Raw genomic sequence first — 25,621 nt, 5'->3', positions numbered from 1 at the left:
GAGATAGACAGACACTCTCTCAAATAGACAGGGGCTACGTCAGTCTGTCACCATGGCAATCTTGTGCTTAGACATCTGCCGCTCTTCCTGACCGAAAATATCTGTAACTGGCCTCTTGCTGTTACCCACCGGCAGTACACCACCACTTGCTGAGGTCACCATTCGATCTTGCGCTGCAGGGTCACTTACTGAGCTCGTGTTTAGGCCTAAGGAGTTGGCTAGTTTGGCTAAAGATCTGTAGGCTTTTGCATCACTGCTTTAAACCACACTTAGGCCTTACTTGGCATAAGTCCATCTGTATATGGCACAATAGCTGGATACGCACTGAAGTGATTGACTAGAAAGCCATGACTCTTAGGCAGGGTCCTAGGAGCCAATGCCATGCTACACACCCTCACTAGCTACTACACCAGTTGTCCCCAACCTGCTGCCCGCGGGCGCCATGGCATTTATGTGCGTCCACTGAAACATCTGGGCTGGCCCTGCCCCCGTCGCACGGCACACCTGGCCGCGTGGAGCGTGGGTGGCCCCTACCCCGGGCGCGCAGCACATGTGCGGTGCTGGCTCTAGGCTCAGGGCGCGTGGGTGGCCCCCACCCCTGGGCGCGCAGCACATACATGGCTCCACCCCCGGAAGCGCGGCGCGTGGGCGGCCCCACCCCCGGATGCCCGGCAGCCACGAAAGGTTGGGGACCACAGTACTACACTGATGGATGCTGTAGAAACCGGATAGAGCAGGACAGACAGAGAGGCGGCTGAGTAGCAATAAACTAACCAGATCACCTCCTTGCAGCCCTCCTTCATCTCAGGGGGCCACAATATTGTCGTAACCAAGACACTCCTGGAACAGGGCAGTTTTGCGAACTGCGCTTGTGTACTTAGAATTTGTGGGAGGTGCCAACTGAACCGTAGCAGCGCTTTGATTGGTTGCAGAGGGAGCGCCCGGTCTCTCACTCAGTGCTGTGGCCCAGCAGCCTGCACCTTATTTCACGTGCCCTGGCTTTATGTGGTGTCACTTTAGTAATACTGGTCGGAAAAAAACCAACACGGATGGCAACCCTGGGCACTGGCAACAGTAAACAGAATGTCTCATGGGGCCCCATTTGGGTAGAGTTGGCCCAGGACTGAATTTGCCCCATGCCTGTCAAAGCCAGGCTGAGCCTGGAAAGCGCGCTCGCTGCTGCAGAAACCCACCTGTAGGAGCCAGCGGGTGTGTTCCACATCCCCCTCCCACATCCGGAATGGGGTGCTGCCAATGTGGTTCAGCACAAGGTGATCCAGTCCCCCTGCAAGCAGCAGAGAAGGATGGGGGAGAGGGTCAGGTGTGGAATTATCCAGGAGATGCTCCATAAAGGTGGAAGCAAACCAGCTTGCTCTTTCCTTTGGGCTGCGGGAAAAGTTCCACCAGCTGGAGCCTGCTCAAGGCAGCTCCCAGTTCTGATTACTCGGACTTGGGTTATCCGTGGGAGGTGTGACACAGCCGGAGAGCTGCTGGGCCAGGTATGATCCACAGCTAAACCAGAGAAAGGCCTTCATGTGGTTCTAAAGGACTTACACGAGCCCCCCAATAGCAGAGTCTGAGCACCTTGCAATCTCTTTAATGTATTTACATTTCCAACTCTGTGGAGCAGGGCATTATGGGGAACTGAGCCCCAGAGAGACCAAGTGAGATGCCCAGGGTGATCAAGGGAAGCTGTGGCAGAGCAAGGAACTAAACTCAAGTGTCTTGCATTCTAGGCTAGTGCTCTAACCACTGGACCATCCTTCTTTTCTAGCTTTGGCATCCCTGGAGGACAGAGCCCACTGCTGAAGCCTGCTCCTGCCTTGTGCAGCACGGCTTCCCTCCTGGCCCAGGGAACATCTGCTGGCATTGTCCCACCTGTTGAATTCCTCCTCAATTCAGAGAGACCCACTCCCAGAGGTTCAAGTCTCCACAGCCCATCAGTCCTTGGTCTCTTGGCAGAGGCTACCATTGAGCTGCACCTGAGGCTAGCTGGGCTGGGAGGGGACACATGTCCATTAAGAACTGGACTGAGAGCTCCTTACACACACACAGCCTACATGGGAACAGCATTCTCCACACAGGCCAGGTTTGTCAGAACTAATCTTGCTGGTTTCTATATAGCTACCATAGACATGAATTCGAACCAGTGACATGAACTGCACTTTGCCTCAGTTTCTCCGTGTCAAACAAGGAAAACAACACTGGCCTCCTTCCTGGTTAATTAGTTAATGCCCCTCAACGACAGAGGGTTTGATTGCATTTGAGGCAAGGCCCCTTAATGCTGCTCTGGAAGGGTACAATGGATTTGAATGTGCATCCCCACTTCAAGGGCACAGTAGTGGAGCAGAGTAAACGAGAATCAGAATTTGGTATTTTCAGGGAACCTTTCTGACCAGGCCATTCAAAATAAGACAGATGCAACCTCTAGCCATGGGACACCTGGAATTGCTGTAGTCCTGAGCCTGACTTTCAGAGTGACACCTGTCCTCCCCCAGTATCAGTCATTCTTCAGACAGTTCAATACACACCCAGTTTTTGCAAAGCAAATTGCACCACCCTTTCCGGGGCTTGAGGAGAAGACATATCATCCGGGATGTAAAAGACTTTCTTTGCTCCTAGCTGCAGACACTTCTCCATCACCTCGAGGAATAACAAACAGATCTAAGTATACTTTTTTTGGTGGGGAGAAGCAAGAGGCTGTTACAGCATTCACCTCTCAGTTTTCATGCCATTGTCAATAAGTGCCGACTATGAACAAAGTTATACACATTTACATCCATTCAACCTAAAGGGGAGTGATTTCCTTTAACCAAGGAATAATTATAACACTTCATATTAAAACCTTAACCCGGAATAAGAATGTCTACATGAAAAACTACACCAGGATAGCTGTTCTGTTTTAAATTCATATCCCAAGTTAATCAGAAATAACCCTCAAACGCAGACAAGGCCTCAGGCAGTGACATGGCAAAGCGGCCTGAAGTATTTTGAGGCCCCTTTGCATTGTCAGAGCAGTGTAATGGCCCGAATATGAATGAAGCCCAAAAATGACACTTCAAGAGTTTTGGGTGAGCCCAATCCTAATGCACTGTACTTCCATTCCTCTTCTCAGAGCCCCAACCCTTCAGACCCTGACACTGGGCCTATTCTCCCATGATTTCTGAACTCCAGAGATGGATGAATTTGTATTATTTGAGCAGGTTGGAAAATGAATTTTTTTTTTTACCTCTCCAAAGAAAATTTTGAGTTGAGTGAAATATTAGGCCTGAGAATGGAAATATTTCAATTCTGAAATGCTGCCCCAGTGCCTTATCCATAAGGCTGCAATCTAAGTGCCTCGTACTTCCATGTCTCCTCTATAGGCTGGGCTCCCTCTTAGACTTCATCTCCCATGATGCACCACAGCAACGCTTCCTGGTGAGCAGATGTGGTGAATCATGGCAGTCGTATAGTGGCACTGCATCATGGGAATGGAAGTGTGGCCCGTACACAAGAATGAAAGCATGAGGAACACAAACCACAGCTCCCAAAAGGCACTGGCGTCGCGTTTCAGAATTGAGCGATTTTGGTTTGGCAGTGTTTCCCAGAACAAACCAAAATCAACATTTTCTCTGGAAAGCAGACACTTTCCACGTAAACATTCATTTAGCCAACCCCACCCCCTCCTCCATTTTCTGTCAAGAGACAGTTTTGGTGGAAAATGTCTGACCAGACCTACATTCTACTTTTTTTAAATGCCCATAGCTTCACCCCTTCTGCCTTCTACTGTGTGAGGCGGCTCTGACCTTCCGCAGCAGCGTTTCTCTCCTGGCAGTCAGAACTATTTCAGCACCAAATTTGGAGTAATGATATGCCATCTGCTCTCCGATCCCAGTGCTGGCTCCGGTCAGGAGAACTCGGGCGCCAGAGATGCTGTCTTGGGGGTGGGGATGGGTAGAGAGCACAAAAAGGTGTTAGTGAAAGAACAATTGGAGGAATTACAATTATTAATGGTCTTAAATGTATTCAAATAGAAATTTTTATTTTCTTCCCATTTTAGGAAGCTTGAAACATGTACATGGTGGGGTGTGAGATTCATCAGAATGTTCAGATGTGTGCACACTTAAGAGCTTGTCTGTTTGTTGTGTGACATGCCAAGGTCATAAAGTTGATCACTGGCAAAGTTAGAACAGACCCCAACTTTCCTGAGTCAGAGTCCAGTGGCCTACCCCTTAGACCATACTACTTGTCCTCTGTCTAGTATGGGGTGGGCAATCATTTTTTGCTGGGGGGCCACTTCAGAAATTTTTGAAGTGGCCCTGGGTAACTCCAGAAGTAGCGGGGCCAGAACACTTCCCTGCTTTCCACCCACAGACCATGATTTGTGTGGGAGTGGGGGAGCAGGTAAAGTCTTTGGCCCGCCGCCTCTCCCCCCGAGGTGTTTCCTGGGCACCCATATGCCTGGTGGTGGGAGGAGACTTTGTGCACTCCTCCTTCTGCCCCCAGGCCAATCAGGGCTTGGGGGTGGGGGAGCGCAGGAAATCTCCTCCTGCCCTCCTTGCAGGAATGTAGCAGGGTGGAGGAAACTGCACGCACTTCCCTCAATCCCCAGCCCTGACTGGTCTGGGGTGGGAGAGCAGCACTACCTCTGCAGGCCAGATCAACCCACTTGGCAGGCCAGATCCAGCCCACGGAGGCCCTCTTGTCCACCCCGGTCTAGTGTCTAGCAATGCCCCCAAGAAATGCAGCTAGGTCAGCTCTTTCTTTATCCTAGCTTCTTTTGCAGACCTCAAAGTTCCTCCCTGCAGGTGGAAGCAACGAGGGGCAGCCCAGAGTGAGCAGCCAACTCTCTAGACCACATGCAAGAATTGCCCAGGCCACAGTTTGGAACAATTCCCCTTAGGGTCGCCAGGTGTCTGGTTTTGAACCGGAGAGTCCAGTATTTGAACTTTCTGTTTGGGAAACAAATTGAGAAAATAGAATTGAGATTGTAGTTTGTGATGTAATGTCAAGTGTGTCCGGTTTTTTGTTGAAACCATCTGGCAACCCTAATTCCCCTCCTCCTTTCAGCCTCCATAGGTCCTGGAATTAGGGGTGCTGCAAAACCATGTGACATGAAGTTGTTTCCATTATACACAGGGTCTATGCAGAGGAGGGGGACTGTTTCTTGGTTGGGGGCCACTGACCCACAGAAACATCACTCGGGGCCACTCAGACATGAGAAGCAAGGCCCCCCCCCAAAAAACAACCCCCCGCCACAGCCCTCAATGACCTGGCCCCAAAGTAAAGAAAAAAAAACCTCAGATGCAGCCCCCAACTAGGAAGCAGGAAAAAAAAAATACACCTCCCCCCTCAAGTTCCAGCTCCAGCTCCACGGAATGGGAGTTGGAGGGGGGGGGGCGGAGGGTTACTGTTAAGGCTCAGAGTTTACCAACCAAGGCTCTTCTGGGGACCTGGAGCTTATTGATTTTGTGGGCCCCCAGGCTCTGGGGATGGGCCAAAAATGAGGGGTTCTGTGTGAGAGAGAGGGCTGCCAGGCAGCAGCCTAAGGGTAGGCATGTGGGATCTGGGTGGGCAGTATGGGTAGGAAGTAGGGTGCAGGAACAGGTCTGCGAGGGAGTACAGGATCTGGGAAGGCTGAGGTGCAGGACTAGGGATGTTAAATTTCAATTAATCAGCTAACTGAGTAGTTGATGGAATTTCCATCAACTACTTGATTAGTCGATAAGGGGCGAAGGGGGAATTTGCTATCCCTGCTGTACTGCTGCCTTAGAAATGTAGTAAGAACCGCCTGTGGCTCCTGCTACATTTCAAAGGCTGAGGCGCAGCTGTCAGGACCGGACGCAAGCCTCAGTTTCCGCTCATGCTCCCTGCTGTGCCTCTGCCTCTGCCTCCCCTCTCCTCCCTCCCACCCACCCCCACTCCACAGAGATGGCACCGGGGGAAACTGGCTTTTAAGCTGACTCCTGCTTCCCCTCCCCCTTGCTGCCTCTGATCTAGAGGCAGGGGAGGAGGGGGAAATGCGAGTAGTCGACTTGATTACGCTTTTACATTCCTATGCAGGAGTGGGCTTGGGGGCTGGGAGGGAGGGTACAGGACCAGGCTGGGAGTGAGGGTACCGGGTCTGGATGGGAAGGGGTGGGGAAGTGGGGTCTGGGCAAGGAAGCACTCACGGCAGGCACTGCCCCCCCCAATCACTCCCACTGGATGCAATTCCCAACCAATCGGAGCAGCAGGGGGAGGTGGTGCCTGCAGCATGCAGAGCCGTTTCCTAGCTCCTGCCAGGAAGAGCCCGCAGGCCCAATCTGGGCCCTGTCTTGATCCAAGTGCAAGCCAACCCAGTGTCCCCTGTGTGGCTGGAGAACCAGGGCTGGCTCACACTTCTGGGGGGAGGGATGAGCCCCAAGTCTCAAGGCAAACCAGGGGCCTTATCCATTGCCCACCTCTGGTTTACAGTTTGATTCAATGGCCCTCAGCTCCCCGCACACCAATACCAATGATACCAGCACCCCTGGAAACCCCTTTCCAATCTCTGGCTGTTTCCTCTCTCCACCTACCTGGGTTAAAGGTGTCTCTCCAGAAGAAAGCCAGGAGCCCGGCTAGAATCCCAACAGTACAAAGCACTTTCCCAGGTAGGACCATCTTCCCAGAAGTCGTGGGGGAAAAGAGCCTTAGTGCGAGTGCAGCCTCTCAAGCAGTCAACCACTGCCCCATGTACAGCAAACTGGCCTGTGTGAACAGCACAATGGCAAGTGTGTGACGTGGCGAGGCAAGTCTCCAATGGCAGCTAACAGGCTGAGGAGGCAGAGAAGTGGGACAGGGCCCAGCTGATCAAAGGAGCAGCTGCGAGCCTTTCCATGGTGTAAATTCGTAGGACCCTGAGCCCACCACTGCAGGGCTGAGTCCCTCTTTAGATGCAGTGCAAGTCGTGCGCTTTCCTGAGGTCTAATTCATTTAAGATGTGGCCCTTGGATAAGCCAGGCTAAAACCGGGACCTTTGATACATTTTTGATAAGGCTCCTTACAACCAGAAGACCGACCATAGATAACAAGCATGCAAGAAGCAAAGTCCTGGTGTGGCTAGAAGCTCACAGGAAAGGAAGCAGTGGGGCGGCACAACTGTTGGGTTTGCCCTGCCTGCCCCAGCAGAACTGTTCGACTGAGTCCCTGGCCTCCAGGCTCAAAATTCTGTGCTGGAGCCCAAGCTAGTGTAAACTGGCATTGGAAATCAGAACTCTGCATGGGGGCAGGTTTCAGAGGGGGAGTTGTGTTAGTCTTTAAGGTGCCACCAGACTCCTTATTTTTGCTGAAACAGACTAACACATTTATTCGGCCATAAGCTTTTGAGAGTTGATTTATAGCAGCTGAGTGTCTGACCCAGAGTGCGCAACTTCCCTCCCTGCCCCAAAGTCCAGAGCAACAACAGCTAGAGGGGGGTGGCTCCAATAATGGAATAGCTGGAGGCATGCGGAGAGAGAGCAGTCTGTGATATGCCCTGGTTAAAACCAACATGAAAAAGGAAAGTACAGTAGACTTCCGATAATCCGGCGCCTTTAGGACCCAGGGGGTGCCGGATTATCTGATATGCCGGACTATCAGAAGGGGGGGCTATGAGGGGTTTGGAGTGGGGTGGGAGGGGATGCCACCCCAGACCCCTCATAGCCCCCCCCTCACGATAGTCCGGCTCTGCCTCAGGCGTCCCTGATTCAGCCGCTGCTGGTCAGTTTCAGCAGCAGCTGAATTGGGGATGCCTGCAATAGAGCAGCTGGGGTGCTGCTGGGTTGGTCCCGCAGCGCCGAGGGGCGGCTCTAGGAGACCAACCCCACAGCACCCCAGCTGTTCTGCCCCAGGCGTTCGGATTCAACCTGCTGGTGAAACTGACGCTGCTGGTCAGTTTTAGCAGCGGCTGAATCCCGATGCCTGGGGCAAAGCAGCTGGGATGCTGCTGGGTTGGTCCCATAGCGCCGCCCCTCAGCGCTGCGGGACCAACCCGGCAGGATCCCAGCTGCTCTGCCCCAGGGGACCCCAAGTCAGCCGCTGCTGAAACAGATCAGCGGCTGATTCCAGGAAGCCCGGGGCAGAGCAGCTCTGCCCCGGGCTTCCTGGAATCAGCCGCTGATCTGTTTCAGCAGCGGCTGACTTGGGGACCCCTGGGGCAGAGCAGCTGGGGTCCTGCCGGGTTAGTCCCGCAGCACCGTCCTTTGGCACTGTGGGACCAACCCGGCAGCACTCCAGCTGCTCTGCCCCAGGTGTCCCCAAGAGCAGCTGGGGTGCTGCCAGGTTGGTCCCGCAGCCCTGAGGGGCAGCACTACAAGACCAACCCGGCAGCACCCCAGCTGCTCTGCTCCCAGCTTCCCTGATTCAGCTGCTGGTCAGTTTCAGCAGCAGCTGAACGAGGGAAGCCTGTTCAGCTGCCCCAGAACTTCCGGGTTCCTGATGGTGCCGGACCATCAGGAGTCCCGGAGCATTGGATGCCGGACTAATGGAGTTTTACTGTATTCTGAGTGCCCAGTTATTGCCACCCTGGAGTTCTGAGTCAGGACCAGGCAACCGGAGCGACAAACATCCTGGGAGCATTTTAGCTTCTCCTGCATGAGATTGGGGGTGTCACCCGCACAGACCCTCCTGCACCTGCAGATCTGACAGCATTATCTGAACAGGCACTGCCTGCTCATCAGGGCCCGATTCTGCTCTGATTTCCAATGGAATAATCAAGAGCAACACCACTGAAGTTAATGGAGTTAAACCTATAGATGTGAGATCAAAAGCACTGTCAATATGAGATCATCCCACACTAACCTCCCCTGCCCTCCGTACTCCAGCTGCCCCCCTTCACTCTGGCTTGGACAGCACCTTGCCCTAAAGCTATGCCAGGTTGGACTTGATCTTTAGATCAGCTTCCACTCCTGGATCTGGATCTTCTGCCCCATATTAGATCCCAAAGTGATCTGAAATTCAAGCCTCAAGACTCACCTAACACGGCTGTTCCTCTGAGACTATTTCATACGTCTTTCCTAACGGGCTTGAATGTGCGATCTGCTCTGCTGTTACATGGCAATCCTCCTAGGAGGGTCTCCTCAAAGAAACTGATCCTGCTCTGTAAAATGGTGTTTGACACACTTTTACTCTGAACTGCGAGGACTAAGGACAAAGAAATCTTTGACAAATCAGATGCATTCTATAAATCAGCGAAGCTAACGATAGTGCCTTGCGTATGCAAGCAAACAAACAAACATTTGTATCAATCATTCCCTTACTCTCCACACTAGTTTGCCAATTTGCTATTTGGAGTTTCAGAACCCAAAGCAGTGGTTATGTTACTACTTTTCCCCCGCCCCCCAGGCAGTATCAGGAATAAATCAATAGGAACACAGTGTTTCTGTCTGATACATGGTTTATACAAACCAGAATGCTTTTACTTAAAAACTCCTTTTTATTAAATCTTACGTTCTTGCATGTGCGCAGACACACACACATTTATGTTATAGCAAAAGGTTTTTAGAACATTCCAAGATACAACTTCCAAAGTCTGAAATGGTTTAAAAGAAGTGATAGCAGAGAGTCGATGGCCAGCTTCCTTCCCACTGGGGACTTGAGGGTTTCAGCTTCTTGCCCAAAAATAAACTCCCTTGGACTTCTAAGGTATTTATTTGTACTACTTTTTTATAGCTAACTTAAACAAAGCACATTACTCACAGTATCTTTTATTGGGTTACTAGGAGTAATCCCTACCGAGTTAATTTTCTAAAATAAAAAAGTATTTGTATTATTAAAGCATTTCTAGTTATAACACCACCACCACTTATACGTTAGGAGCACTAAAGACCAAGATCCCCAGTCTAAACATTAGGGATGTTAAAAAGGCTTCTTTTTTTTAAGCAAATGTGTAACCTCTGAAATTTTCAGCTGAAATTTTCACATTTACATAATCTTAAGACAGCTCCCCACAAGTACCAGCTCCTTTGGAGCTGCCTGTCCCCATCTTCATGCTGCTGCTTCCGTATCAGAGCTGGCTCCCTGCAAGCACCGGCTCCCACCTGTCCTTCTCCCCCACAGGCTCCAATACAGAGGCAGCAGCATGGGAAGGGGAACCTACATGTAACCGTTAGGGATGTTAAATAGTGGTTAGGAAGCTAATCAAGTAGTCAATGGAATTTCCATCGACTACTCAATTAGTCGATAATGGAGTTCGTTGTGGCTCTGCTTTTCAAATGTTCTTACTACATTTAAAAGGCAGAGCCACAGCAGTCTGGGACTGGGTGTGAGCTAGGACAGCTGAGGCCCAGGTCACGGTGGGTCATAACAACCAAAGGTCCATCTAGTCTAGTATCCTGTCTGCTGACAGGGGCCAATACCAGATGCCCAAGAGGGAGGGATCACAATAGGTAATCCTCATGTGATCCCTCCCTTATCACCCACCTCCAGAGAAACAGAGGCTACGGACACCATTCCTACCCATCCTGGCTAATAGCCATTGATGGACCTAACCTCCATGAATCTATCTAGCTCTTTTTTGAACCCTATTAAAGTTCTAGCCTTTACCGCATCCTTTGGCAAGGAGTTCCACAGGTTGACTGTATGCTGAGTGAAGAAGAACTTCATTTTGATTGTTTTAGACCTACTGCCTATTAATTTCATTTGGTAAATCCTAGTTCTTATATTGTGGGAATAAGTAAATAACTTATTTATTTTCCTTATTCACTTCTTCCGTACCAGTCATGATTTTATAGACCTCTATCATATCCCACCTTAGTCTCCTCTTTTCTAAGCTGAAAAGTCCAAGTGTTTTTAATCTCTCTTCATATGGGACCCATTCTAAACCCTTAATCATTTTTGTTGCCATTTTGTTGAACCTTCTCCAATGCCAATATATGATTTTGAGGTGAGGCAACTACATCTGTACGCAGTATTCAAGATATGGGCATACCATGATTTTATAATAGAGGCATTAAGATATTTTCTGTCTTATTCTCTATTCCTTTTTTAATGACTCCTAACATTGTTTGCTTTTTTCACTGCCGCTGCACACTGAGTGGATATTTTGAGAGAACTATCCACAATGACTTCAAGATTTCTCTCTTGAGTAGTTGTAGCTAAATTAGTCCCCATCATATTGGAAAAAATAATCCCAAATATATATCCAATGTGCATGACTTTACATTTATAAACATTAAACTTCATGTGCCATTTTGTTGCCCAATTACTTAGTTTGGTGAGATCTTTTTGAAGCTCTTCAAAGTCTGCTTTAGTCTTAACTATTTTGAGAAGTTTAGTATCATCTGAAAATTTTGCCACCTCACTGTTAACCCTTTTCTCCAGATCATTTATAAATAAGTTGAATAGGATGGGTCCCAGGACACACCCTTGGGGGAACCCCACTAGTTACCTCTCTCTCCTCTGAAAACTTACCATTTATTCCTACCTTTTCTTTCTTGTCTTTTAACCAGTTACCAATCCACAAAAGGACCTTCCCTCTTATCCCATGACAACTTACTTTACTTAAGAGCCTTTGGTGAAGGACCTTTTCAAAGGCTTTCTGGAAATCTAAGTCTACTATATCCACTGGATCCCTCTTGTCCACATGTTTGTTGACCCCCCACGAAGAACTCTAGCAGTTTAGTAAAGCATGATTTCTCTTTACAGAAACCATGTTGACTCTCCCCCAACAAATTATATTCATCCACATGCCTGACAATTTCGTTATTTACTATAGTTTCAACTAATTTGCCTGGTACTGATGTCCGAATTACCGGTCTGTAATTGCCAGAATCACCTCTAGAGCCCTTTTTAAATATTGGTGTGATGTTAGCAATCTTCCAGTCGTTAGGTATGAAAGTTGATTTAAAGAATAGGTTACAACCCACAGTTAATATTTCTGCAATATCCCATTTGAGTTAAGAACTCTTAGGTGAACGCCATCTGGTCCCGGTGACGTGTTACTGTTAAATGTATCAATTTGTTCCAAAACCTCCTCTAATGACACCTCAATCTGACAATTCCTCAGATGTGTCACCTAAAAAGAAACCCAAACTGGAGCCAATCTCCCCAATATCCTCAGCTGTAAAGACTGAAGCAAAGAATTAATTTAGCGTTTCTGCTAGGACTTTATCATCTTTGAGTGTTCCCTTAGCATCTCGATCTTTCAAGGGCCCCAGTAGTTGTTTAGCCAGCTTCCTGCCTCTGATGTCTGTTAGAGAAAAGAAACTGCCCCCCCCAGTAAAAAAGTTTGGCCAGGCGGCTCTTGCTATAATGGGCTGCAGTACTCCTTGAGAGAAACCGGCCGCACCCTTCCTGCATACCATTGCCTTTAGAAAAAGGGAAGGTGTGAAAAGGGGAAAATAGTCTCAGACTCTCCCACCCGTCACCTTGGCGTGAGAACTGCGGGGCTTACCTGATCGCATGAAACCTGCACAGTTTCGGCCCAACCCTTGGGACACAGACCCCCCCCCCCACTTGGTGACCATTGGGCCATATATGGTAATATGCAAGCAAGGAAAGCGATGTGCAGATTTGGAGACAGTTCGCTCAAGGAGGTCTTCACAACACACGTACCACCGTGCGTGTGCCTTCCCGTATACTTCAAAGCGCTGCCAGCCTGATCAACCGACCAGCCACCTCCCCCGACTCTCGGGCGTAACCAAGGCCTTCACAACCGAACCGATATCTGTGAAATGTTTCATGTGTGATTTGATTTTTTCTTGTTGTATAAGCTTAGTGTTGTAGTTGTTTTTGGATAGTACATAGAGTTTGTAGTTATCACTGTTATTTAATTAGTGTAGCTGGATATTTTAAGATTACAAACTATTCCCCTGGCCATTCCCATCCTTATCTCTCTGACACATTTAACTAGAGATCATAGAATAAATATAATAAATACTGTAAATTAATTATTAAGGCGGTCTATTAAAAATCTTAGAATAAATACTATAAATTCACCACTGTCATAAATAAATAATTTTTATTTGATAAAACTGTCCACCTGGTTCTGTCCTTCCCCCCCTTGGGTATTCATCATTGGACCTGTGATTCTCGCGACAATGTCCTTAAAAAACATTTTACTATTATTTTTTGAATTTTTGGCTAGCTGTTCTTCAAACACCTTTTGGGCTTTTCTTATTAAATTTTTAGACTTAATTTGACATAGTTTATGGTCCTTTCTATTTTTCTCACTAGGATTTGACTTCCACTTTTAAAAAAGATATCTTTTTATCTGTCACTGCTTCTTTCAGCTGGTTATTAAGCCACAGTTGCACTTTTTTGTTTCTCTTACTGTGTTTTTAAAATTTGGGGTATACATTTAAGATGGGCCTCTATTACAGTGTTTTTGAAAAGTTTCCATGCAGCTTGCAGAGATTTTACTTTTGTCACTTTACCTTTTAATTTCTGTCTTCCTTATTTTTGTGTAGTTCCCCTTTCTGAAATTAAATGCCACAGTGTTGGGCTGCTAAGGTGTTTTTCCCACCACAGAGATGTTAAATTTTATTACATTATGGTCACTATTTCCAAGTGGTTCAGTTATATTTACTTCGCCACTTCAGATTCCACTTTCTATGCTCCTCTTAGGACTAAATCAAAAATAGCCTCTCCTCTTGTGCGTTTCACAAGCAGCTTCTCCAAGAAGCAGTCATTTAAGGTATCAAAAAATTTTCTCTGCATTCCATCCTGAGGTGATGTGTAGCCAGTCAATATGGGGAGAGTTGAAATCCCCCATTATTATCAAGTTTTCAATTTGATACGCCTCTCTAGTCTCCCTTACCATTTCATAGTCACTATCACAGTCCTGATCAGGGAGAGACAATACATCTCTAAGGCTATATTCTTATTATTGGAGCATGGAATAACTAACCATAGAGATTCTATGGAACATTTTGGCTCATTTAAGATTTTTACTTCATTTGATTCTACATTTTCTTTCACGTATAGCACCACTCCCCCACCAGCACTGTCCTTCTGATATATTTTGTACCCTGGTATGACTGTGTCCCTTTGATTGTCCTCATTCCACCAAGTTTCTGTGATGCCTATTATATCAACATCCTCCTTTAAAACTAGGCACTCTAGTTCACCCATTTTACTATTTAGACTTCTAGCATTTGGTCCCAGACCATTGCAGCTCTGCCTTTTAAATGCAGCTTTTACTACATCTAAAAAGCAGAGGCGTAGCATCTGGGACCCAGCACGAGCCGGGACTGCCCCTCTGCCTCTCCTGCCTCTCACAGAGATGGTGCTGGGAGGAACCAGCTTTTAAGCCAGCTCCCCCCCTCCCCAGCACTGGCTCCTGCTCCTTCCCCTTACTGCCTCAGTTTAAATGTATACATTGTCACCTCCCTACTCTTCTGATTAGCAAGACTTGCAAATCATGCAGCTGTTTGGCCTGACCTTTTGATATCAAGATTATTTCTAGGTAAGCGGTACTTGGTTTGCAGCTAGAAGCGGCTGGACACTTAAAACAGCCAACTGCAATTAAATTAAATGTTTGGGTTATGCAGGGCCCAATTCTGAACTTTCCTAGTCCAGAGTAAATAAGAAGGAATTATTTTAAAGTCAGTGCAGTCATATCTTGGCAAATGTGAAGAGAGATCAGAAACAGACCTGTAGTATAGTACACAGCAACTCAAAAGTTAAAGAATCTGGTTTTGCAGCCTCCTCTGAGAGTAGAGTAAATATCATGATTTCCATTTCACAGACTGGAGAAACTGAGGCACAGAGTGAGAAAGGTCAGAGCTGGCAACAGAACTCAGAAGTTCTGACTCTCTGTCCTGTGCATTAGCTACACAACCATTCTTCAAGTTCCCAAACAGCTTAAAGGGTGGTTATCTATCCTCTCAGCCCTCCTTCTCTTGGCCTATATATTGTGTTCATTGATCTACCTAAGCACTTTAGTATGTAAGCTTTGAGACTATAGATGGTCTTAGTCATGTAGATACTTATCCACAGAGAACTGTACTGAGACCTACAAATCTCATAACATGCAGGACATCAGATGCCATTAACTTGCTTGATTTATCACTGATATGGGGGGGGGGGGAGCATTTCTCTTTCTCTATATATAAAAAAGTTTTTCCTGCCTGACGACAGAATTGCATCATCATGTCATCAGCAGAGTGAGAAGGGGAAGCAGCATGGCCCTGCCCACATTCTATCCTCCACAATACCTGCTCCGGGCATTCTGGGGGTGAAGTGTTGCTGACCCCAGTGCCCACCCTCCCTGTTGCTCTGGGGCGCTGGGGAGGTGGGAAACACGTGGCCTCTTCTCTCCCTTGTGTGCCCCCCTCCTGTCTCTGCCAGTGAGTGGGACAGAGATGGGAGTGCAGGATCAGGGCGGAAGGTGGTGTGCAGGAGAGGGTGAGGGTGCAGAGCTTGGCCAGGAGAGAGGGTGCAGGAGCAGGCTGGGGGTTAGGGTGTCTGGCCTGGTGGGAGAGTGCAGGAGCAAGGAAGGGTGCAGGAGCAGGCTGGTGGTAAGGCTTAGTGGCCATGCGGGGGGTGGGGGGGGGCAGTTTGCTGAATGTAGTAGCCACAAAGAGCTTAGTGGCAGGGGAGGGTTGGAGAATGAAGTGACCGGGGGCATGGGGGGGGGGGGGGAGAGGGAGGTTGGCAAATGTGGCAGGCAGGTGGGCACAGCCCCCTAGTATTCTCTTACTCTCTCAATCTCTCCAAAATAATGATCTATGAAACCTTAGTGCATCGTGTCTATACCTGTCTGTTTTGAACGAACAGGATTAAAATTCATGTCTATCTTTAAAGGGCCAGCCTAGCCAAAAACTGCAGAATCAGCACAACTCCACGTGTTACCCAGGAACTGAAAAATCTAACAACATTAGATTGAGAACGGACAACAAGGTGTACCTTACACAGTGCCACAAATTCCCACACAAGCCTCAAAACATATCAAACCTGACATGCAAAATAAATGCAAAAAATTCGTCAACACAGTCAAGTGAATTCACCAGCTCCAATCCCCCCCGCCCCAAGTAAGCATTTAAATCGGATTCCAAATCCCAAGAAAAAAATGTCGACAGGATTACATTTGTATCATGTCCCACTAAGCACCCGTGGGATGGAAAGCCGTAGGCACAGGCGAAGTGCTATGGCAGAGAAGCGTGTGGAGGGGAGAGGGTGTGGGAGGGGGGGCTACTCATTACTCCTCCTTTAAGGATACGATCTGCAACCCAACGCGAGCGCGGTGGCACCTTAAGGACGAGCACATGTATTAAGGCATAAGCGTCTCCATAGGCTGCAGCTCCCATCAGCAGCCGCCCGCATCTGCCGACACGAGCTGCAGCCCAGCAAAGCTTATGCCCTAAACACGTTGGACTTTAAGGTGCCCCCAGACTCGCGCTGGTTTTGCAGAGCCAGCCCAGTCCAGCCCAGCCCCCCTCCGACACGCGCGGAAAGCAAAAGCCCAGCCCAGCCCAGCCCAGCCCCGCACTACAGGGCGCGGGAGGCGCTGCGGGGGCAGCTTGTTGCCGGCACCGGGGCTGGGGAGCAGCAGCGTTACAGCCGCGGGACCCCCCAGCGCTGGTATTTACTTTGCTCGGTGCCCGGCACGTGCCTGCCCCCACCTCCATTCCTCTACCCCACCCCCCTCTGGACCCGCCCCGGCCAGAGCCAGACCCACCTGTCTGCACAAGGGTGACCTTAGGAGATAGGGAGATCACGTGTCTGCCTTCACCCTCAGCTGAACCCAGCCTGGCCGCCATGACAGCTACCGAGGCGGAAGTATGTGAGACCTGCTCACGTGGCTTGCTGGGGGCGGGGTTGAGTGAGGGGCTTTGTGCCAGTAACAATGGCCCCACCCGTCCGTACTGCCCACGTGACCAGGCGGTTGAGGCACCCGCGGGGAGCGGAGACTACATCGCCCGAAGGCCTGTGCGGCGCGGATCCGCCTGCGCGCTCCTGCCCTTAGGACGCCCTCATGGCCTCCTCGCGGGTCTTCCCCGTCGTCAGGTGAGGAAGTGACCCGTCTCGGGTTTCCGCAGCGCCCCCCCCAACTGCCTCTCCGTTCCCTCAGCCTTCCCCCAACGGCTCCCCGCCCCCCCCAACTGCCCCCTGCTCCTCAGTCTTCCCCCAACGGCTCCCCGCCCCCCCAACTACCTCCCCGCCCTCAGCCTCCCCCCAACTGCCCCCCCGCTCCTCAGCCTTCCCTCAACGGCTCCCCGCTTCCCGCCCTCTCAGCCTCCCTCAACTCCCCCCCCAACTTGCCCCCCTGCTCCTCAGCCTCCCCCAACTGGTCCCCGCCCCCTCACTCACCCTCCACTGCCCAGCTCTCTTCTCTCCTCCCAACTGTCCCTTCTCCCTACTGCCGCCTTGAGCCTCCCCCAACTGCCCCTCACCCCTCCAGTCTCCTTCCCCCACCTCTCCCATCTGATTCCCTTCCTCCCATCTCCCCGCAACCCCGCCAACGTCCCCATTTCCCTCCTTCAGTCTGGCTCTAAAACCCCTCGCCCAGTTGCCCCACTGACCCCCTTCACTCCCCTCTGTGTGCCCCGGGGGCTAACCCCGCTGCAGCTCCACCAGGCTCTTAATACATTTAAAAAGCAGAGGTGGCACCTGGGGGAGCAGGAGTGAGCCAAGAATCCATTGATGTGGAGTGTCTTAGGGGAAAAGGCACTCACCTGAGGAGCCAGGGTGGTGGGTTCAAAATCCTGTCCCCTTCGGCCCTTCCTGGGTACTGCCAGACAGCCAACACGGGCTGCCCCAGGGATAGTGCTGGCTCTAGTATAAGAAGGCAGGACAAGGTAACCCCCAAAGGTGCCCATCCCAGCTATAGCTATGCCTCTGCCTCTCTTCTCTTACCTCCTCCCCCTTCCCGACAATGCTTGGAGAACCGGTTTATGTTTATTCGATAGTTAACTAGTCGCTTACATCCCTAGTCTCTGGTGGGTCTGAGCTCCACGTGGACAGAGGCTGCTCTGCATCCCATTGGCTCTGATGGGGTGGCAGGGGGCTTGCCAGGAGTGCACTGGCTGCCACCCCCACCCTTTGGGAATTATCAAATAGTCATGTACCCACTCAAATTTTATGTGGTTACACGACTATTTAATTACCCGCTATCTAACATCCCTAGTAGATTAGACAGAATCTGTGATTATAAGGTTAAAAAATGAGGCATAACTCCTCCACTTCCCTCTGTTAAAAAATACATCCTGCAGGCCTCTCATCAATTTTAAAGAAACAAATGGGGCCAAAGTCTCTCCATCTCCCTTTGCAGGGTCAACGCTAGTTGTCCATGCTTGTATCCTTTGCACATCCAATACTCTGTAGGAGTCCTAAAGAGACAATTCAGAAGGGGTTGGCATGAGATACTTATTGCAATGTAATTCACAGCATTATAGAGAGATATTTCTACCATGTAATCTGAGATCTTATTAGTGAGATACAATAGGAACCCTTGTTAAAAATGGATTTCCATGACCCCCTTACATTTACTATGAGAGTTTTTAAAAGTAGCAAAAAAGCATCAATAATCTTTTTTGTGTGTGGCATATTTGATCTTCAAGGGTAAGGGTGGTGGGAAGTGGGAGCACTGTATTTTCTTCGCTTTAGATTGAAATAAAATGTTAATGCCTTATAATAGCCCTCCCCCTACATATTTCCCTCAACCCCTTGGCTACGTCTACATTGGCCCCTTTTCCGGAAGAGGCATGGTAATTTTTGAAATCGCAATAGGGAAATGCACGGGGGATTTAAATATCCCCCGTGGCATTTAAATAAATATGTCCGCCGCTTTTTTCCGGCTTTTAGAAAAGCCGGAAAAGAGCGTCTACACTGGCCCCGATCCTCCGGAAAAAAAGCCCTTTTCCGGAGAATCTTATTCCTACTTTGAAGGAGAATACTTTGAAGTAGGAATAAGATCCTCCAGAAAAGGGCTTTTTTTCCGGAGGATCGGGGCCAGTGTAGACGCTCTTTTCCGGCTTTTCTAAAAGCCGGAAAAAAGCGGCGGACATTTTTATTTAAATGCCGCGGGGGATATTTAAATCCCCCGCGCATTTCCCTCTTGCGATTTCAAAAATTACCATGCCCCTTCCGGAAAAGGGGCCAATGTAGACGAGCCCCTTATGTCAGGGCTGGGTAAAAGGGCCTCCGCAGGCCAGATTCAGCCTGCCAAGTGGATTGATCTGGCCCACGGAGGCCCTGTTCCTCTCCCACCCCCAGGGGAATTAGGGTATGTCTACACTACCCTGCTAGTTCGAACTAGCGGGGGTAATGTAGTCATCTGCAGTTGCAAATGAAGCCCGGGATTTGAATTTCCCGGGCTTCATTTGCATGAAGCCGGCCGGCGCCATTTTTAAATGCCGGCTAGTTCGAACCCCGTGCCGCGCGGCTACACGCGGCATGGAGTAGCTAGTTCGGATTAGGCTTCCTACGAGGAGTACAGCTAGTTCGGATTAGGAAACCTAATCCGAACTAGCTACTTCGTGCCGCGTGTAGCCGTGCGGCACGGGGTTCGAACTAGCCGGCATTTAAAAATGGCGCCGGCCAGCTTCATGCAAATGAAGCCCGGGAAATTCAAATCCCGGGCTTCATTTGCAACTGCGGATGACTACATTACCCCCGCTAGTTCGAACTAGCAGGGTAGTGTAGACATACCCTAAGGGCCTAAGGGTGGGAGAATGCGCAAAGTTTTCCCCCACCCTGTGAGAAGCACACAACACTTAGAAGCCCCACATGCTCCTGGCAGGGTGAGAAGAGGCTTTGCATGCTCCCCAGGCCCACATTTTTTAAGTGGCCCCCAGCAAAAAGTTATTGCCCACCCCTGCCTTATGTGATCCCCTCTGGGGGTCGGAATCTGCTGGTTGAAAAGCACTGTTCTGTAGTAATGCAAACTGGACTTCCCTGGCTTCTCATTCCCTCTTAGGTTTGTCATCAAAGGAAGCCTGGCAGGAGCTGCTGTGTACGTGGCATTTGATCAGGGGCTGCTGGGGAATGGCAATCGAGGGGCAGATGCCCTCAAAAAGGCTCGCTCAGCAGTGCCTCCAGCTGTACAGGAATGGGCAAATTACATAGGTTGGGAGGTAAGGGCTATGCGAATAAACCTGGTTAGCAAATTCTCATGCTGATGAGGGTGGAAGGGAAAGTGGGGGGATAAAATCCTGGCTCTATTGTTGTCAATGGATGTTAGGTCATTTTCAGTGGAGCCAGACTTATTTTTATTTATTTTAATACAAGGGAATTGAAGGAGAATAGATTTTTAAACTTATTGAGAACTTGCAAAGGACAAGAGGAAAGAAAATGAAAATTTGATCTGGGAGGGATTTTTATAACTGATATGCCTCAGCCATCTTTCATTTGAGGATCTCTAAGCACTTTATAAACATCAATGCATTGATCCTCCCTCTTAAAGATCCATTTCTGCCATTTTGCTTAATATTAATCAAGTTGTATATAAATTAGGGATATAAGTTTAAAAAGTTAACTGATAAGCTGATGCTTATTGGTTCCTCCTACCATTTAAACTGTGATACGGAGCCTGTGGCACCAGCACTGCCTGTGGTGGTCAATACCGCGGAACCTACAGGGTCAGCAGCAGCTGGGATCCCACAGCCTGGACTCTGGGCGCCAGCAGGGGCTGGGAGCCTGGACCTGGCTGTGGCCAGGAGCCCAGAGCGAGCAGTAGGGATGTTAAATTTAGATTTACTGGGTAACTGAATAGTTGATGCAATTTGCATCGACCATTCAATTAGTCAATAAGGGCACCTCTGCCTTTGAACTGCCACTTCAAAGGTGAAAGCACTGCAGGAAGCACGGGGCCAGCGGGGGACTGCTTGAGTCCCCCGCTGGCCCTGTGCGCCCCACAACGTTTCTCCCCAATCCTTGATTTAGGAAAGAAGAATATGTATCATTTTGTAAGTCACCTTAGTGGCTTAAGTGCCTAAGCTACTTTCGTAAATGTTACCCTTTGGCTCAGTTTGACAGCTGAGTCAGAGCTTAAGTGATTTGCCCAAGATGGTCCAGGGAGTTTATGGTAGCTTGTGGTTGGCATTATCCCTCTTTAGCAGTTGTGTAGCTAGCTAACGTGCACAAACACTTCTGAATTTTCTCTACATTTTCTCTCTCTCTTTTCCCCAAGGTTCCATCCACTCCAAAATTTGACTTTTCTGTGTCTGAAACCTGGAACACAGGTAAGATTTGACCCTTTACTGTTTAAGCTACTTTCAGTCAAAAAATGTATCCCAGAGTGCTGGTCCATTAGATTGAAGGATAAAAGGAGGAGAGGCAGCATGGCTTAGCGAACAGAGCACTGGATTGGAATTTGGGACATCTGGGTTCTAATTCTTGGCTTTGCCACTGGCCTATTGGGTAACCATGGCCTACCTGTCTGTGCTTCAGTTTCTGCATCTGTGAAGTAGGGATCATGAAGCTGATTTCCTTTGTATAGCACTTTGAGAGCTATTGATGAAAAATGCCATGTAAGAGCTAGGGACTTTTATTTTTACATATGCAGGAGCTAATTTAAGACAGCAAAACTGAGTAGTCATGGAGGTAGCAGTATAAAGAGATACTATGATGAATTTTACTCCTGAAAAGTCCTGTCTCTGATTAAGGATTGAAGAGTTTATAAACACAACTGGCATGTTGTATAAGGATATTTAGTACTGTTGATCTCAACTTTTGCCCTGCTATACTAGTGTGAAAAGGAAAGATGTTTCCCTTTAATCCTGTACCACCTTAAGATAATATTTTACTCTTCTCTAGCAATTTTATCTGAGCTTTTCAAAACATCTGTAGATACTTAGCAAATGATAATATAGCTAAATTTCCTTATTTTACAAATGGGAAAACTCCAGTCCACTGGTGACTTGCCCAAGGTTTCATAAAGGTAGTCTGTGGGAAGAGCAAAAATAAAACCTAGATCTCCCCAATATTGATGCTGTGTTTTAACCACAAAACCATCCTTTAGAGTTGGTGGTGTGGGACAGATTTCCCCATCTCAGTGTCCACTGATGACAGATGAGACAGTAAAACCTCAATAGAGTCAAGAATTATTCATGTTTTGGTTTGTCAAAAAGCTTCCTTCATAAGCATAGATCTCACCTGGTGAGATCTGTGTGTTCCATCATGAAGAACAGCTTTGTAATGCTCTTTTCAGAACATCTCTCCACTATTTTTCTTACAGGAGTTCAGGCCACTATGTCTGCTCTATCTGTGGCTCCCAGGAAGATCCAGGAATACACCCAGGATGGCTGGAAGTACATGAAGGGCCTCATCAAGTGAACGTTCTCTCAGACGCTAGCTGTTACCTTGATGCTACTGTGTCTGGGATGAGATGTAGTAAACACCACTAGAGGGCAGCTCATCCATCATGCAAAGGCTCCAATAAAAGACTCTGGCACGTCCCTTTGCATCTGGATTGGTGTTAGCATGCAAGATCTGCAATTATTGTTCTTTTTATTACAGTAGCACCTAGAGGCCACACAGGAGATCAGAGCCCTGTTATGTTGATGCTGTACACAAACATACACTCTGCCCTAAAGAGCTTACAGTCTAAATAGACCATCAGAAAACTTCATCCACTAGAAAGTATGCCAACTATTTCAGTTCTATGTCACTAAAAATAAAAACCCCAGACAATTAACCAGCCACATACATTATAAAAAGATCTGTCCCAAGAACAAGTTCTGCACATTGCTGTAGAACTCTTTTCAGTGGGGGAGGAAGGGGGCTTTTACCTTTTACTGCCCTAAGCTTGTTAAACTATTAGACTAAGGTGTGGATTTTTTGGACACATTATTTTGGGCTGTGTCACTCCAATACTGAATCTTTTTGATCTTGCAGCATGGATCATCTGTGTGATCTATCATGAATAAAAGTGGCAAAATCAGCTTTGCAATGCTCTTCTCAGGACACCTCTCCACTACTTTTGTTACATTGAATCTATTGATCATAATGGTTTCTTATAGCCTCACAATAGAGTTCAGTAGATTTACTCCTGGGCTGTGTCTACACTGGGCCACTTATTCCGGAAAAGCAGCTGCTTTTCCGGAATAAGCTGCGAGCTGTCTACACTGGCCCCTTGAATTTCCGGAAAAGCACTGACGATCTATTGTAAGAAATCAGCTGCTTTTCCGGAAAGACTATGCTGCTCCCGCTCGGGCAAAAGCCTTTTTTTCCGGAAAACTGTTCCGGAAGAGGGCCAGTGTAGACAGCACAGTAGTGTTTTCCACAAAAAAGCCCCGATCGCAAAAATGACGATCAGGGCTTTTTTCTGGAAAAGCACGTCTACATTGGCCACGGACGCTTTTCCGGAAAAAGGGCTTTTCCGGAAAAGTATCCTGCCAATGTAGACGCTCTTTTTCCAGAAATACTTATAACGGAAACCTGTTGGCTACGTCTACACTGGCATGAATTTCCGGAAATGCTTAAAACGGAATACATTCCGTTTTCAGCTTTTCCGGAAAAGGAGCGTCTACATTGGCCACGGAGTTTCCGCGATAACGATGCGCTTTTCCGGAAAAGCGCGTCTACATTGGCGGTGCGCTTTTCCGGAAAAGCAGAAAGCCCGGAGCCATTTTGAAGAGGGCAAAGGCCACCAGCCCTTTCCGGGGGCGGGGCCAGAGCGCCGTTCAGACACGTGCTTAAAGGGGTCTCGCCGGGCAGCCGTTGGTCTCCTGCTCCCGTGCCTTGGGGCCTCTTCCAGGGACTGACACCCTTCGCAGGTCTGTGGGTGCCCTTTGACTTTTGGGGACAGCCCCCCTTTTGGCCCCCAACTGCTTTTCTCTGCGGTTTATTTTTTTGCCCAGCTCTGTGTACTATGGAGCCACGGGTGGCCATGTGCCTGGTCGGGCCCCTCTTGGTGCTGTTCCGCTGGCTGCAGCTCGTGCTGCAGGCCGGTGCCCTGCTTTTCATGGACCAGGAGGCAGAGATCGCCTTGGACGCCCTCACCAGGGAGGCCCTGGCAACTCTGTCTCATCAGCACCCCACTGTATACCGGCCACTCTGGAGTTTGGACATCAGCACCGACTGGTGGGACCGTGTGGTCCTCGGACTATGGGACGACCAGCAGTGGGTCCGGAATTTCCGGATGAGAAAACAGACCTTCTTGACCCTGTGCACCTGGCTCACCCCCGCGCTACAGAGAACCGCCACCCGGCTGCGGGCACCCATCCCCGTCAACAAGAGGGTTGCCATCGCGCTGTGGAAGCTGGCCACACCGGACAGCTACCGCTCGGTGGCACACCAGTTCGGGGTGGGAAGATCCACCGTTGGCGTGATCGTCATCCAGGTAAGTCCCAGGGGGAGTGGGATGGGGGGAGGGTGCTCCACTCCAGGCCCAGGGACAGCCAAGACTCCAGGCTGGGTCGCCCAGGGGTTTTGGCCATCCCTCACTTGCACAGGCCCACTGGTGGGGGGGGACATGGGGGGCCCTGGTGTGTGTGTGTGTGTGTGTGTGTGTGTGTGTGTGTGTGTGTGTGTGGACAGAGGGAATCAAGGGGGGGGGAACCCAAGGGAGCGCACACTCACCCCTGGCTGTATGTAATGTGTTCCCTTGTGTTTCTCTGCACCCTTCTGCAGGTTGTCCACGCCATCAATGACGTCCTGCTGCCAAGAATCATCCGCCTGCGCGACGTCGATGAGACCATGGCCGGCTTCGCTGCCCTCGGGTTCCCCAACTGTGGGGGAGCCCTGGACGCCACCCACATCGCCATCCGGGCCCCAGAGCATCGAGCAGCCCACTTTATGAACCGAAAGGGGTACTGCTCCATCGTCCTGCAGGCCCTCGTGGATCACCGGGGCCGCTTCCTGGACATCTACAGCGGCTGGTCCGGCCGGGCACACGACGCCCGCATCCTCCGGAACTCTGGACTGTTTCAGAGGTTGGAGGCGGGCACCTACTTCCCCCGGCGGGACTTGACTGTTGGGGATGTACCGATGCCCATCTGCATCATCGGGGACGCGGCCTACCCCCTGATGCCCTGGCTCATGCGGCCCTACACGGGGCAGCCGGACCAGAACCGGGCCCGGTTCAACGACCGCCTCAACCGGGCCCGAAACCCAGTGGAGCTGGCATTTGGTCGCTTAAAAGGCCGCTTCCGTTGTTTGCTCACCCGTCTCGACATGGGTGAGCAGAATGCAACGGAGGTGCTGGCCGCGTGCTGCGTGCTCCACAATATTGTGGAGCGCAGTGGGGAGGCCTTCCTCCCTGCATGGGTGGCAGCTGAGGCACAGACCTTGGACCAGCCCACCACAGCTGCCATCCGCCAGGCGCGCCAGGAGGCGGTGCGCATTAGAGAGGCCCTGGTGGAGATGTTTGCCCAAGCCCCCTAGCAGGGTCGCTTGGGTCACCCCAGAGTACTCTGTCCCAGCTCCTACCCTTCCCCACCTCCTCCCCTTACCTCCCCCCCCCCAATAGTATAGTAAAGCGTCGGGTCACAGCATATCGCGGCCGTCATCGAGTCTGTTCGTCGGGTGCGTCGGGCGTAGTTAGGGTTTGTCTTTTAAGTTAGGCTAGGGTTTAGGCCACCATCGCCGTCCTGAGGAACAGCCAACAGGATTTGGGACTTGTGTGGAAGGCTTACATCAGTGCCATCTTCAATGGATCTCCTGGCTGTTCCTCTCCTGAGGCCCGGAAGGACCAAAGGACTGACATGGCCAGCAACAGCACGATCATCCATCGAGGGATCTCCTGGCTGTTCCTCTC

At 49.7% G+C, this 25,621-nt stretch overlaps 2 protein-coding genes across 9 annotated transcripts in view; one reads left to right on the top strand and one right to left on the bottom strand.

Annotated features, from left to right (window-relative positions):
* HSD11B1L (hydroxysteroid 11-beta dehydrogenase 1 like) overlaps positions 1 to 16,731 on the bottom strand; it is a 34,751-nt gene extending 18,020 nt beyond the window's left edge. For 3 of the 7 annotated variants that reach the window (XM_075903096.1, XM_006110507.4, XM_075903101.1), the window contains exons 1-6: positions 16,601 to 16,731; positions 8,956 to 9,079; positions 6,540 to 6,711; positions 3,789 to 3,919; positions 2,532 to 2,643; positions 1,194 to 1,285 (exon numbers count right to left, since the gene is read on the bottom strand). In XM_075903096.1, the coding sequence (XP_075759211.1) occupies positions 1,194 to 1,285; positions 2,532 to 2,643; positions 3,789 to 3,919; positions 6,540 to 6,624 (420 nt within the window). In that variant the 5' untranslated portion in view covers positions 6,625 to 6,711; positions 8,956 to 9,079; positions 16,601 to 16,731. Of the gene's footprint in view, positions 1 to 1,193; positions 1,286 to 2,531; positions 2,644 to 3,788; positions 3,920 to 6,539; positions 6,712 to 8,955; positions 9,124 to 16,600 lie in introns of those variants that run through there. The other 4 variants (XM_075903099.1, XM_075903098.1, XM_075903097.1 and 1 more) reach the window with 4 other exon arrangements.
* Positions 16,666 to 22,319, top strand: MICOS13 (mitochondrial contact site and cristae organizing system subunit 13). 2 transcript variants are annotated; one of them, XM_075903117.1, is made up of 4 exons: positions 16,771 to 16,929; positions 19,841 to 19,997; positions 21,053 to 21,104; positions 22,100 to 22,319. In XM_075903117.1, the coding sequence occupies exons 1-4, from the start codon at positions 16,898 to 16,900 to the stop codon at positions 22,195 to 22,197; spliced, it is 339 nt and encodes a 112-aa protein (XP_075759232.1). In that variant the 5' UTR covers positions 16,771 to 16,897; the 3' UTR covers positions 22,198 to 22,319. The 2 variants fall into 2 exon arrangements, with proteins under 2 accessions (XP_075759230.1, XP_075759232.1); XM_075903115.1 differs by lacking the exon at positions 19,841 to 19,997 and having other exon boundaries at positions 16,666 to 16,929.
* Positions 22,320 to 25,621: the final 3,302 nt, after the last annotated feature.

Source organism: Pelodiscus sinensis, chromosome 19 (assembly GCF_049634645.1).
Source record: "Pelodiscus sinensis isolate JC-2024 chromosome 19, ASM4963464v1, whole genome shotgun sequence".
Lineage (NCBI taxonomy): Eukaryota > Metazoa > Chordata > Testudines > Trionychidae > Pelodiscus > Pelodiscus sinensis.
This window is presented reverse-complemented; position numbering and strand designations above follow the sequence as displayed.

Bases quoted from the DNA above. Each gene is read 5' to 3' on its own strand.
- MICOS13 (XM_075903115.1), top strand. From the start codon at position 16,681: ATGACAGCTACCGAGGCGGAAGTATGTGAGACCTGCTCACGTGGCTTG. The intron at 16,930-21,052 runs GTGAGGAAGTGA...CTTTTCCCCAAG, and splicing joins CGGGTCTTCCCCGTCGTCAG to GTTCCATCCACTCCAAAATT. The intron at 21,105-22,099 runs GTAAGATTTGAC...TTTTTCTTACAG, and splicing joins GTCTGAAACCTGGAACACAG to GAGTTCAGGCCACTATGTCT.